Source organism: Macaca nemestrina, chromosome X (genome assembly GCF_043159975.1).
Source record: "Macaca nemestrina isolate mMacNem1 chromosome X, mMacNem.hap1, whole genome shotgun sequence".
NCBI classification, from domain to species: domain Eukaryota; kingdom Metazoa; phylum Chordata; class Mammalia; order Primates; family Cercopithecidae; genus Macaca; species Macaca nemestrina.
In genome coordinates, this window is record NC_092145.1 from 128,049,567 (window position 1) to 128,063,177 (window position 13,611).

General features: G+C 35.6%; 1 protein-coding gene across 13 annotated transcripts in view; it reads left to right on the forward strand.

The window, feature by feature from the left end:
• The window catches only part of LOC105490348 (dystrophin), a 2,266,916-nt gene that overhangs the window by 910,983 nt on the left and 1,342,322 nt on the right, over positions 1-13,611 (forward strand). For all 13 annotated transcript variants that reach the window (XM_071089080.1, XM_071089088.1, XM_071089087.1 and 10 more), the window contains one exon: positions 240-389. In XM_071089080.1, coding sequence (XP_070945181.1) covers positions 240-389 — 150 coding nt within the window. The remainder of the gene's footprint in view (positions 1-239; positions 390-13,611) is intronic.

Genomic DNA, 13,611 nt, shown 5'->3' on the forward strand with positions numbered 1-13,611 from the left:
TGAATCAAGTTTTAAGTTCTCAGTCCACAACACTGTCATAATCCCATGAAGATTCCTGTAGAATGACATCCTATTTTTTGAAGCAAAAATGCTCCTTGGTGTTTTTAATCCTAATTAAAATTTGCTTTAGATTGATTATGACTTAATTATATGTAAATCAGAAGATACTGAGCATTGTGTGATAATTCAATGTATTTAGGAAGAAAAGAGAAATAGTAATTATTGCAAATGTGTTTCAGTCACTTGAAAATTTGATGCAGCATTCAGAGGATAACCCAAATCAGATTCGCATATTGGCACAGACCCTAACAGATGGTGGAGTAATGGATGAGCTGATCAATGAGGAACTTGAGACATTTAATTCTCGTTGGAGGGAACTACATGAAGAGGTATGAAAATAAGTGAAAAATCTCCTTAATCTAGTTTGCATTAATGTATAGCAGATACAGGCCTCTCAGATAAAATGAGCAATACTTTAAATATTAGCTTTCAGGTTTCAGAGACAGTCCAAGGCCAGACACTGGGTAAATTCTTTACATGTGTATTATATCATGTGATTTCACAAAAACATTATAAGTTAGGATTTTAAAAAGGCAACTGAGACATACCAAGGATAGTAACCTTCTTGGGTCTACATACTCTGACCACAGACTTCTTTTTCCTGTTCAAGATAATCCAGTATGTGTGGGTGTCCTTTCTCACTTGCTCTCTCATTTTATCCCTCTCCCTCCACTCCACACACATTTGTTATGTCATATGTAATTTGCTAATAATACATGCAATTCTGTTAGTACCCTGTATTATTTGTTCTTCACAAATAACACTAAATTTCTTATAGATAAATTTTCATACATCACACATGGTGTGATTTTTCAAATCAATACTAAAACAAAATAGCAAATTTCTCCTAGTCAGTGTTTTGCATACTCTCTCCTAAGGATGAATTATTTGTTAAGAAGAAAACCTATTTTATAATAATGTTTAGTTTTATTTTCACTTACTGAGTTACAGCTACTACAGGTGTGATATGGTTCTATGGTTTGATAATAAAAATTTCCTATCCTTCATAACTTATAAACATTGATTAGTTAAGGAAAAGTTATTGATTTCCTAGAATGTGCAAGACATAAAAACAAATAAGGTATGAAGAGAAAAAGAATAAGGAGGGTAGTAACTAGGGGAGTATGCAAGAAACCATTGATTATTTAATGATTCATTGAATAGTCAATGTCGGGGACCTTTTGACATGCCTACAGATAGAAGAGGGGGAACATCTTGAGTAGGAAAACCTCTTCTCTAATTCTGAAGAGAAGTAGGTGAGGGTGGGGCAGATATCTGCAAATGTACAGGCAGTGGCCTCCAGTTTGGAATCCTGCCACTATATTTGGTGGGTGGCATATCCATATTTTATCCAAATCAACATAAGGAATTGGGGATTGGAAAAGGGGAAATCCAAACAATCTCTTGATCCTTCATCACTGTTGCACTATTGCTGGATCTGAGTCAAATAGATATGGCTATGTGGCAAGTAAATTGAAGATCATTTCAATGTGGGTTTTGATATGGAATTGGAATGTGTTTTTGTTTCTATTTGAATATTAGTGTCAGGTAGGAGAGAGCAGTTCAGGCAAAAAATTAAAAGTCGTTGTAAAACTGACCTTGGCTTAGCTGTGAAAAGACTCTTTTGTTGAGACAGGGTCTTGCTCTGTCACTCTGACTGGAGTGCAGTGGCATGATCATGGCTCACTGTAGCCTCAACCTCACTGGGCTCAGGTGATCTTCCCACCTCAGCCTCCTGAGTAGCTGGGACTACAGGTGCATGCTGCCACTCCCGGCTATTTTTTTTTTGTATTTATTTTTGGTGACATGTGGTTTTGCCATGTTGTCCAGGCTGGTCTTGAACTCCTGGGTTCAAGCTATCCACTTGCCTTGGCCTCCCAAAGTGCTGGGACTACAGCTGTGAATGGCCACACCTGGCCGAGATCCAGCTTTAATGTTTGACATTTTTCAGTACTCATCTATTCTGTCCTTAGGAATAGCTTAGTCTCTAATTTTACCTTGGTATTAACTCTATTAATGTAATTATCTTGCAATCCTTTATTAACACAAAACTACTTATAACCTTCTATTTCAAAGGTTGTTGGTATAAAACCTGACATTTCCCCCAAATAAAAAATAATTCAGTTCAGCAGCATACCTTGGTTCAACACCTATTCTCTTATTTTCTGGACTGAGTTGTTAAAACATAAAAATTTGAATAAGAAAATACTTGAAACTTGGTCTAGTAAAACCCCTTGTATTAGTCAGGGTCCAGACAGGGCACAGAAACCACACGGTCACTTAAACAGAGAATTAAGTATTAACTACTTACTGGAAATTAATTTTAATAGAGAATAAAAGAGATCTCTAAAGAATACCCTAAGCCTGAGGAATAGTACCCAAAAAAGGAACTAATATGGAACGATAGGAGCTCAACCCAAGGCTGGATTCGGACTTCTTTAGAAAGGGTGTGTCTGCCTCCCATGGGATGACAGAGAAGTTTCCTTCATTGACCCAATCCAGAACAAGTCTATAGCCAGTGGGCTGAAGCTAGTGTGAAGAGAATATTGGAGTGGAATGCTGACAAAATTCACAGAGAAGTAGCCTATGGTGGGGAACCATTGAATTTGCTAGAAAGCTGGCTGGTGTATTCATTGGACATGTTGGGAAACTACCTGTAGTGGATGCTGCTAAACTTGAGGAAATGAGGTGGGGCTCCAGGAAGCTACCTATGGATTTGCCACCCATCCTCAACTCGCTTGTTGGGTACCCATAGAACTTGTCAAACACGACCCATAGTGTTGCTGGAAGTCTTTTGGGTAAAGCGGGGGGATGAGGTGAGCCTTACTGGGCATTCCATAGGCCAACCTAGAGGCACAGGATTGAAAAAGAATTGAAAGCACACTGGAACAGACAAACCTCTACCTCCCCCATTGTCACTCCAGCACCCTTTACTGATAGAACTTAATAGCATGCCAGCTGACAAGGGGAGAAATATTCCCATATCAAAACCAGGATTATGTTGAAAGGCAAAAAATTGATAACTGGCAAATCCCTCTGTAATTCACTGGCTATGTGATCTTGAGTAACATTTTTAAACTTCCATTTCCTCATCCTGTTTCATGGGGTTTGTTTTTGTGAACAAAATATAAAATGCTGCACTTAAAGTACTTACTATGGTTCCAGGAACATAGTGCATATTCAATAAATTATTCAATAAATTTAATAAATTATTTTATCTTTATTAGATCATATGCTAGAGTATCAGCCCTCAAAAAAGTGTGTGTGTGTATGTGTGTGTGTGTTTGGGTATAAATATATACATAATAGTACATATGTGAATATATCTATAAATAAATAAATATATATGTGTATGTGTGTGTGTGTATATGTATATATCCCTCTGAGGGCAGTGATAGGTAAATAAATGCAGATAGTACAATATGAAATACAATGAAATGCACATGCCTCCATTAGTTAAATAAAATGCTAAGATAGATATAAAGGATTTTTATCACCCTCTAAGCCATAAAATCAGAACCTCTCCACTTCAACCTCAGTGATCAATTAAGCAGAGTGTTAAAATAACAATAAATCTAAAATAAATAAATTTGAAACTATTATCAGTCCTAGCTGTGTTTATATTACATATTTGGCCAGTAATTTGAAGTTATTTGACAATGAAAATAAAGCATATGTAGTCTTTACCGCTTTCATGAAAACCACATCGTGTTAAACATGATATGCTTCTCAAATTTGTTGTATCAGCATGTAATAAACTGATGTGACCTTAGAGATACACTGTTAAATTAAAACAATGTGTAATAATAGGACTTTTGTATTTCTCAGGCTTTACTCAGCACTTTGATCAATTCCAAACTACTTAGGTAATAAAGACACACCTATATTTTGTTAGCTAAATCAATCCTTTGGATATTTCCACTATCTAGTTAGAAAGACTGGTGTTTTGATGCAGTAGAATGAGCCTTGGGATACATTATCTGAGGGGCTGAAGAAACAAAATGGTACATTAATGTGTTATAATCAAGAATTCTGAATTTGTTTTAGGCCATGATTTTCTTGATTTTTGGTTGGTTAAAGAAAAGCAGTTTTTATTTTATTTTATTTTCTATTTTTATTTATTTATTTTTGAGACAGAGTCTCTCTCTGAAGCCCAGGCTGGAGTGCAATGGCACGATCTTGGCTCACTGCAACCTCCGCCTCCTGGGTTCAAGCGATTCTCCTGCTTCAGCCAGTTTTTCTATTAATAAACAAAGTACCCTTTAATTTGAGGACGAGCCTTAACCCATTTTTAAAAATCAATTAAGTGCCTATGTCAGAGGTTTGCGAGGTTTTTATATTGCCTACCTAATGTTTCTTATAGCTGCAATTATGCAGAACTAAGGTAACATTCAATTGCCTGTTAAATCAATCAAACAGCCAGACTTTTATTGCCTATGAATATTTAAAAGAGATTCACTAGATCCCATTCCTAATTTCAGAGTGTGAGTTTGCATTCAAATAAGTAATAAATTATTTCCATCACTTCAAAAGGCATCTTTCATTCTTGATAATCATATGGCAGTATATTTTCTACTCACAGTAACGATTTGAAAGATGGTTAGCAAACCAGGCAACATCTCCAAAAGACATACCAAATCATATAATTTTTACAACTATTATAATAGCTTTATTCTCTAACAGGGTAACCAAGCAGCTGAAGATGTTTTAGTAATGCAACAAAATGAATAATAATATTGGTAATAGTATTTGGTTACAGAGGTCCAGGTACTGTTTTTATGTCAGACATGCATTTTCTCATTTCGTTCTCACAATAGCCTTATGATACAGGGTGGTGTTTGTTTTTGTTTTTTCTTTTTGTGAGATGGAGTCTTGCCCTGTCACCCAGGCTGGAGTACAAGGGTGCTATCTCAGCTCACTGCAATCTCCGCCTCCCGGGTTCAAGCGATTATCCTGCCTCAGCCTCCCAAGTAGCTGGGATTACAGGCACATGCCACTATGCTGGGCTAATTTTTGTATTTTTAGTAGAGATGGAATTTCACCATGTTGGCCAGGCTGGCCTCAAACACCTGCCCTCAGGTGATCCACCCGCCTTGGCCTCCCAAAGTGCTGGGATTACAGGTGTGAGCCCCCGCACTTGGCCGATATAGTGTTTTTTATATTCCCATTCTATAGAAATGGAAAGGATAGTAAAGGCCCTAGGAAGAACCGATTGAGCATTTAGACCCATCTCTTTATACTTGAAGCCTAGGCACATGACCTTTTGGCTACACTACCTCCAATCTCTGTGACCCTTTTCATGCATTAAATATAAAAACTCTCTGCTAATAAGTGAATATGGCAATTAACTAGTTTCCCAATTTTTAAGGAGAACTTAAAACATGACCTTAGAAATATTAGGGCTGACTAATTAAAATAAAATTTAGAGTCTTAAATATTAAAGTCACACATTTAGAAGTCCAAAGCCTTTACCACTTCTCTTGATGAGTGATTATTTCACCTGTTTCGTGGCTTATTAATGCCCCCATTTCAGTCACTTTTAAAGATGACTGTAAGTTGTTTTGCCTGACATGAAATAGCAAATATACTAAAAGAGAAAATAATCAAAATTGGTTAATTCTACTGAAATAGTAGTGTTTATGATAGACTGCTAGAGAGACCTATTAATTTTTCCTGGTAATTATGACTTTGAATTTTTCCCTCAGTGTCACATCTGCCTTAGCATACATATGCCAGAATGGAAGAATATTCCTTGAAGGAAGACTATAAAGTAATCTAGGAAAATAAGTGACATATTATGCTTTATTAATTTGTCAATATGCTTCTTTTTAGAAAATATCTGTCTATAATAAGAGAAGTAGCCACTACTTGTTGAGCACAGTTTTATGTCAGTCCTTTTGCTAAGCAGTTAGAAGCAACATCAAACTTAAATCCCACATTTGTTTTATGAAATAGATTTGATTAGCTTACTTCACACATGTTGTGATAGGGCTGACTTCTGTTCTCAAGGGCTAGGACAACTAAGTCTTCTATAATGCCCTCTGCAAAGCACCAGGATGCTGGAAAATGTCTAGTAGATATATTTTATTTTGCTTTCAAGGAAGTATAAGTAAACTTTTAAAGGCCAGGAAAAAAATCAGATGAAACTGAAGTCATACCGTAATATGACTATGACCACTGACATTTGTATTGCCCTGGAGTTAAAAGCTAATACTGGGAACCCCAATTTTAGGTGAATTAAGTCATTTGGTGGAAAAGAAATATCCTCTGGCTCAAGAAAATGGGGAAGCTAAACACAGATACCACATAAAACTGGGGTTCTCTCAGTAAAATAATGGGCAGAGAGACTTCTATCTGTGGAGAGAACAAGCATAAAAAGGCATCTGTCTTCTCACTGTGAGTGAAAAGTAATAGTAAGAATAATTATAATAATGTCACCTGAAAATGTGTGTAGGCCTATTCTTGTAAGGTAAGGAACTCTTGATTGTATATTATCACAAAGGGTAAAGAAATATCCAAACAAGGGATTAAGTCAAAGTAGCACCAGGTTAGGAGTGTCCTAATATTAGTTAGAAGCAAATGCAAATTCTTTACCACGAAAAGTGCCCTCAGCGTCCTCACAGATTAAACTCGGAAATTTGAGCTCAACATAAACACATAAACACACACATACACACACACACACACACATACACACAGACGCAGACACACAAGAAAAGCCATCATGAAGCAGTCAGCCCATACAACAAAGGGTGAGTTTACTTCTAGAATTTCAGATATTAGAATTGCAAGATGTATAGTATAAAATAGGTAAAATATTATAGAAATAAATGTTATTGAAGTTTTCAAAAAATAAAACATTGTAAAAATGGAATAAATCAAAATTAAACAACTAAAATTAAAAATTAGAAAATGAATATATATATTTTATATATATATATACATATTAGTTGAAAGAAATGAATTAAGAGAAAACTAAAAGATAATGTACAGACTGTGTTACCAAAAACTAAGGAGATGGAAGATGTGAGCAAGAAGGTAATAGATACAAGGGTGGGGAGTAGAATATGAACATATAACTTATCTCAATGGGAGTTTTCAAAGAGGAGAGTAAAGAAAATGGAGATTGTTATTACTCAGTATAAAAAATCACATAATCCAATTTAAAAGTGGGTAGTTGAGCTCAATAGACATTTCTCCAGTGAAGACATACATATGGCCCACGTATATATGAAAAAGGTGCTCAAAATCATTAATCATCAGGGCTATGTAAATCAAAACCATAATGATATATGTCTTCACACCTGTTAGAATGGAAACTATTTAAAAAGAAAATTGAGAGATGGCAAGTTTGGCAAGGATGTGGAGAAAAGGGCTCCTTGTACTCTGATGGCAGGAATGTTAATTTGTGCTGACACTATGGGCAACAGTATGGAGATTCCTTAAAAAAAAACCAAAAAAACTTAAAAACAGAATTACCATATGATCCAGCAATTCCACTTCTAGGGATATATCCAAAGGAAATTAAATCAGAATGTCAAAGAGATTATCTGTACTCTATTGTTTATTGCAGCACTATTTACAATAGCAAAGATATGGAGACAACCTAAATGTCCATTGACAGGTGAAAGGAAAAAGAAAATGGGGTATATACATAAAATGAAATATTACTCAGCCCTTAAAAAGGAAGCAAATCCTGCTGTTTGCTGTAACAACATGGATAAACCTGGAGGACATTATGCTACATGAAGTAAGCCAGACATAGAAAGATAAATAATACATGGTACCACTTATATTATGAATCTAATACAGTCAAACTAACGGAAGCAGAATGTGGAATGCTTCCTGCCAGGGACTGGGGGAAGGGAAAAAATGGAGAGGTATTTGTAAAAGGGTACAGTGTTTAGGTTATATAATATAGATAATTCCCAGAGATCTACTGTAAAGCATATTGCCTGTAATTAACAATACTCTATTTACTTAAAATTTGCTAAGAGGATAGACCTTATGTTAAGTATTCTGTTACAGAATAATAATACTAGAACAGGAGGAAAGTTTTGGAGATGATGAATAGGTTTATGTCATAGACTGAGGTAATGTTTTCATTGTTTTATATTTATCTCAATTCTCAGCAAGTTGTATATGTTAATTATATACAGCTTTCTTGTATGTCATAAGAATTTTTTTTAAAAAATGGAGATGGAGTAATATATGAAGGATATTAAAGGAAAAGTTTTGAGAGCCAGTGACATAAACCATTTAAACAGAAAGCACATTATGTAACAGGCAAAAAAAAAAAAAAAAAAATACAAATCTAATCATCAGACATATCACAGTGAAAGTGCAGAAATCCAAAGACAAATTTATATTAGCAGCCAGAGGTTAGATGGATAACCTACAAAGGAATGAAATTTAGACTGACATTAGACTTCTTATCTACAACAATGAATAAGAATAAAGCAATGGAAAATATTTTCAAGATACTGAAAAAATTACTGTCAACCTAGAATTCTGAACTCAACAAAATTAGTTCTTCAGAGTAAGAGGAAATGGGACATTATCAGAGTGAAAGTGAGATTTTACCCCAAGAGACCCTTACTAGAAAAACAACTAAAATAAGTATGAAGAATTAGAAGTAGTAGAAAAATAAGTTGTAAAGGTTTTAGATACAAGTAAGTATGATGAGGCCGGGCGCGGTGGCTCAAGCCTGTAATCCCAGCACTTTGGGAGGCCGAGACGGGCGGATCACGAGGTCAGGAGATCGAGACCATCCTGGCGAACACGGTGAAACCCCGTCTCTACAAAAAAATACAAAAAATTCACTGGGCGAAGTGGCAGGTGCCTGTCGTCCCAGCTACTCGGGAGGCTGAGGCAGGAGAATGGCATAAACCCGGGAAGCGGAGCTTGCAGTGAGCCGAGATTGTGCCACTGCACTCCAGCCTGGGCGACACAGCGAGACTCCATTTCAAAAAAAAAAAAAAAAGAAATGTATTCTACAAGTAAGTATGATGAAAAAATAGTTAAGCTTTTAAATACAAAAGGCATTTGTTGCATAAAATATATAAGAATATCTAATTTGCATTTATAATTTTGATCTAAAATACTAGATTAAAAACAATATGGAGGGGAGGTACAGTCACAAACCCTTTTATTTAGAAAGAGGGTAGAGATAGTGTCTACATCTTGACTTTATTATGCTGTAATAAATTGTCAGGGATAACCACTAATGGAGCATCCAGCTTGCAAGCAATAAAAGAATGATCAAAGGAACAGTTTTCAATCAATATGCAGTAAAGCAAGAAAGAAGGAAAACAAATCGGAAAAATATGAGATGAGCATAAAATAAAAGATAAGATGGTAGAAAATAGAAATAGAAAAAAATAGAAGAAAATGGATGGTAGAAAAATACATCAGCGGCCGGGCGCAGTGGATCATGCCTTAATCCCAGCACTTTGGGAGGCCAAGGCAGGCAGACCAGCCTGGCCAGCAAGGTGATACCCGGTCTCTACTAAAAATAAAAACAAACAAACAAAAAACTATCCAGGCGTGGTGGCAGATACCTGTAATCCCAGCTACTTGGGAGGCTGAGACAGGAGAATCATTTGAACCCGGGGAGTGGAAGTTGCAGTGAGCTGAGATCGCGCCATTTCACTCCAGCCTGGGTATAAGAGCAAAACTCCATCTCAAAATAAATAAATAAAAGAAAAAAAAATACATCTGTAGTCCTAGAACTATTTGCTCAATACATTTATTGTAGAAATGTTCAGAATAAAGCATCAAAATTCAAAGTATATTGTTTTTGAGAAAGGATTAATCAATAAAAAACTTAGACACCTAATTTATTTCCAGCAAAATAGACATTATGGTCAATATCATTATTAGGCAAAAAATGGAGCAAAATATAACAGTTCTAAAACTTGTACATACCTGGCCAGGCATGGTGGCTCACGCCTCTAATCCCAGCACTTTGAGAGGCTGAGGTGGGTGGCTCACCTGAGGTCAGGAGTTCGAGACCAACCTTGGCAGCATAGTGAATCTCCATCTCTACTAAAAATACAAAAATTAACAAGGTGTGGTGGTGCACACCTGTAGTCCCAGCTACTTGGGAGGCTGAGACAGGAGAATTGCTTAAATTTGGGAGGCAGGGGTTGCAGTGAGCTGAGACTGCACACTGCACTCCAGCCTGGGTGACGGAATGAGATTGTGTCAAAACAAACAAACAAATCTTGTACATACCTGGGAAAATAACTTTAAAATACATAAAGCAAAAGTTCACAGAATAACAAGAATAAATACACAACTACATCAGCATGGTGGGAAATTTCATAATGCCTCTTTCAAGATACCAGACAAAAGTTAGTGAAGACAGTGATGATGAACAGTTGATAAGTTGGATATAAAGACTGTATAGAGAACCCCAAATCAGAGTGTAAATTTCATCTCAAGTACATAGAAATGTCAATACATTTCACATGCTCTTAAATTTGTAACAAGTTAGAATCAATAGTAAAAACTTGACTAAAGTAAATCATGGGTCAAAGATGAAGTCAAAATGGACAGTTAAAATTCATAGAACTGAGTGATAATACAAATTAGAATTAAAACTAATTGGCTCCTGTTAATTTTTATAAAAGAGGGAGAAGGACTGAAAACTAATGAGCTAACTGCCCATCTCAAGAAAATAGGGAAAAGTATAATAAATGCAGAGAAAGTAAATGGAAAGAGAAGAATTCAAGAACAGAAATAAATAAAAACAACATGGAATCAATAAAATTTAAATGCCCATATTTATGTTTTAATTAGACAAATCAACTGAGAGGGAAGTAAAAATATACAGTTTTAAGGATGAAAATGTTATAACTACAGTTATAACATACTTTTAAAATATAGAAAATACTAGAAACTATGCAAATACATTTAGAAACTTATGTGAAATGGATGAATTTCTAGGAGAATATTGCTACAAAAATGATGAAAGAGGATATAGAAAGCCTGAGGAGACAGAAATTTAATCACAAGTTAAAAGTCTTCCTACAAAGACTACATTAGACTGAGATTGTTTTACATTCAAATTTGAACACACTTTCTAGGAATAGGTAATTCCAATCATCAACAAACTCAGAGAGTAGAATATATAAAGCAGTATACATGTCTGGAAAATACAAGGTTAGAAAATATTTTTTTACCAAAATCAGACAAAAATGAAACAGGAAAGAAAACCCTATACCAATTTCAGTCATGAATTAATAAGGAAAAGTTCTGAAACAAATTATTGGCCAACTGGATCCAGGTGTGTATGAAACAGTGTTTAAACTTAATGTTCTCCCTTTCCTTTCTATATTCACTTTTTATAATACCTTATGCAATGGCTTTAAATACAATTTACATGCTAATTATTCTTAAAATATTATCTCTGGCACAGACTTTTGCCCTTAACTTCAGACCATATGTCCAGCCTCCTATTGTGTATTTTTCTCTTTGGATATCGCACAGGCTACTCAAACTTGACATACTCAGATAACAGCTCCTATCAAAGCTACCCAACACCGTTTTCCCCATCTTTGTTAATGCCATCTCATTCCTGGAATTTCTCTTACTAAAACTTCTAAAACGAACTTTGGTTCTTGTTTGTCTTTACCAGCCTTTCTCTTAGCAGATCTGAAAGATGATCTCAACAGATCTAAACATCATCTAGTGGGCAATGAGAGACATATTTTCTTGTATTAATCAAGTTATTTTAACTTCAGTCACACTAGGCCCACTTTTATGCTTGCTGGTACTACTAGGTAGGGTACTACTAGAAAGAAATATCAAAACTTGTGGCCTCTGAGAATGGCGTGAACTCGGGAGGTGGAGCTTGCAGTGAGCCGAGATAGCGCCTCTGAACTCCAGATTCCGTCTCAAAAACAACAACAACAACAACAACAACAACAACAACAAAAAACTTGTGGCCTCTGGCTATACATAGGCTGTTGCCATAAAGAGATGGTATTAAACCTATGCTCCAGATGATTGAAGAAGTTAAATATCTAAGGGGGAAAAAAGGCTGACTCTCCATCTGTTTTACTTCTAAAATATAGGTATTATTTTCAGCAAAAAAAAAGTAGTCCAAAAAAGATGAATCTATATACTAAATTATTGATCAGATTACCCTTAAGGACTAAGGTTTTGGAGATGTTCAACTTTAATGTGAAGTATATGAACAAGGTGAGCTGTGTTTAAAGAGTAAAATGTCATAAGCTACTGAATTTTCTCTAAAGTGGTAGAATGCTAGCAAACCAAGAATAATGCAAGTTCTAAAATTTATCTCCCCCTCCTGGGACATAAAAATACTTAAAATAATTTTGAGCTCTTTTCTAAGTTGTTCATAGATAAAATGCAGGACCTAGAACTTAAAGCAGGGGTCATTACTAGCTGTATTTCTGTATTGTTTTTCTTTTATGTTGGGGGTGTATAGGCAGGTTTTTTATATAGGTAAACAGTGGATCATGAGGGGGTTGGTGTGCAGATTATTTCGTCACCCAGGTAATAAGCATACTACCTGATAGGTATTTTTTTCTGATCCTCCCCTTCCTCCCATCCTTCATCCTCAAGTAGGACCCAGTGTCTGTTTCCTCTTTGTGTCCCTGTATTCTCATTATTTAGCTCCCACTTATAAGTGAGAACATGTGATATTTACTTTTCTGTTTCTGCATTAGTTTGCTAAGTATAATGGTCTCCAGCTCCATCCAAGTTCCTGCAAAGGACATGAACTCATTCTTTTTGTGACTGCATAGTGTTCCACAGTGTATATGCACCACACTTTCTTTAGTCTACCATTGAGAGCATTTAGGTTGATTCTGTATCTTTGCTATTGTGAATAGTGTTGCAATGAACATACGTGTGCATATGTCTTTGTGGTAGAACAATTTTTATTCCTTTGGCTATATACCCGGTAATGGGGTTGCTGTGTTGAAAGTTAGTTCTGTTTTTAGCTCTGCCAAACTGCTTTCCACAAGGGTTGAACTAATTTACACCCCCACCAGCAGTGTATAAATGTTCTGTTTTCTCTGCAGTCCCAACAGCATCTGTTGTTTTTTGACGTTTTAATAATAGCCATTCTGACTGGTGCGAGATGGCATCTCATTGTGGTTTTAATTTGCACTTCTCTAATGGTTGATGATATTGAGCATTTTTTTTCATATTGTTGGCCACATGTGTGTCTTGTTGTGAAAAATATGTGTTTATGTCATTTGCCCATTTTTAATGGGATTGGGTTTTTAAAATACATTTGTTTAAGTTCCTTAGAGATTCTAGATATTAAACCTTTATCAGATTCACAGTTTGCAGAATATTTCTCCCATTCTGTAGTTTGTCTGTTTACTCTGTTGACAGAGTTCAACAGAGGAACTCTGTGAGGAAGTTGTTTAGTTTAATTAGATCTCATTTGTCAATATTTGCTTTTGTTGCAATTGCTGTTGACATCTTCATCATTAAATCTTTTCCCATTCCTATGTCCAGGATGGTCTTGCCTAGGTTATCCTTCAGGGTTTTTAAAGTTTTTGTTTGACA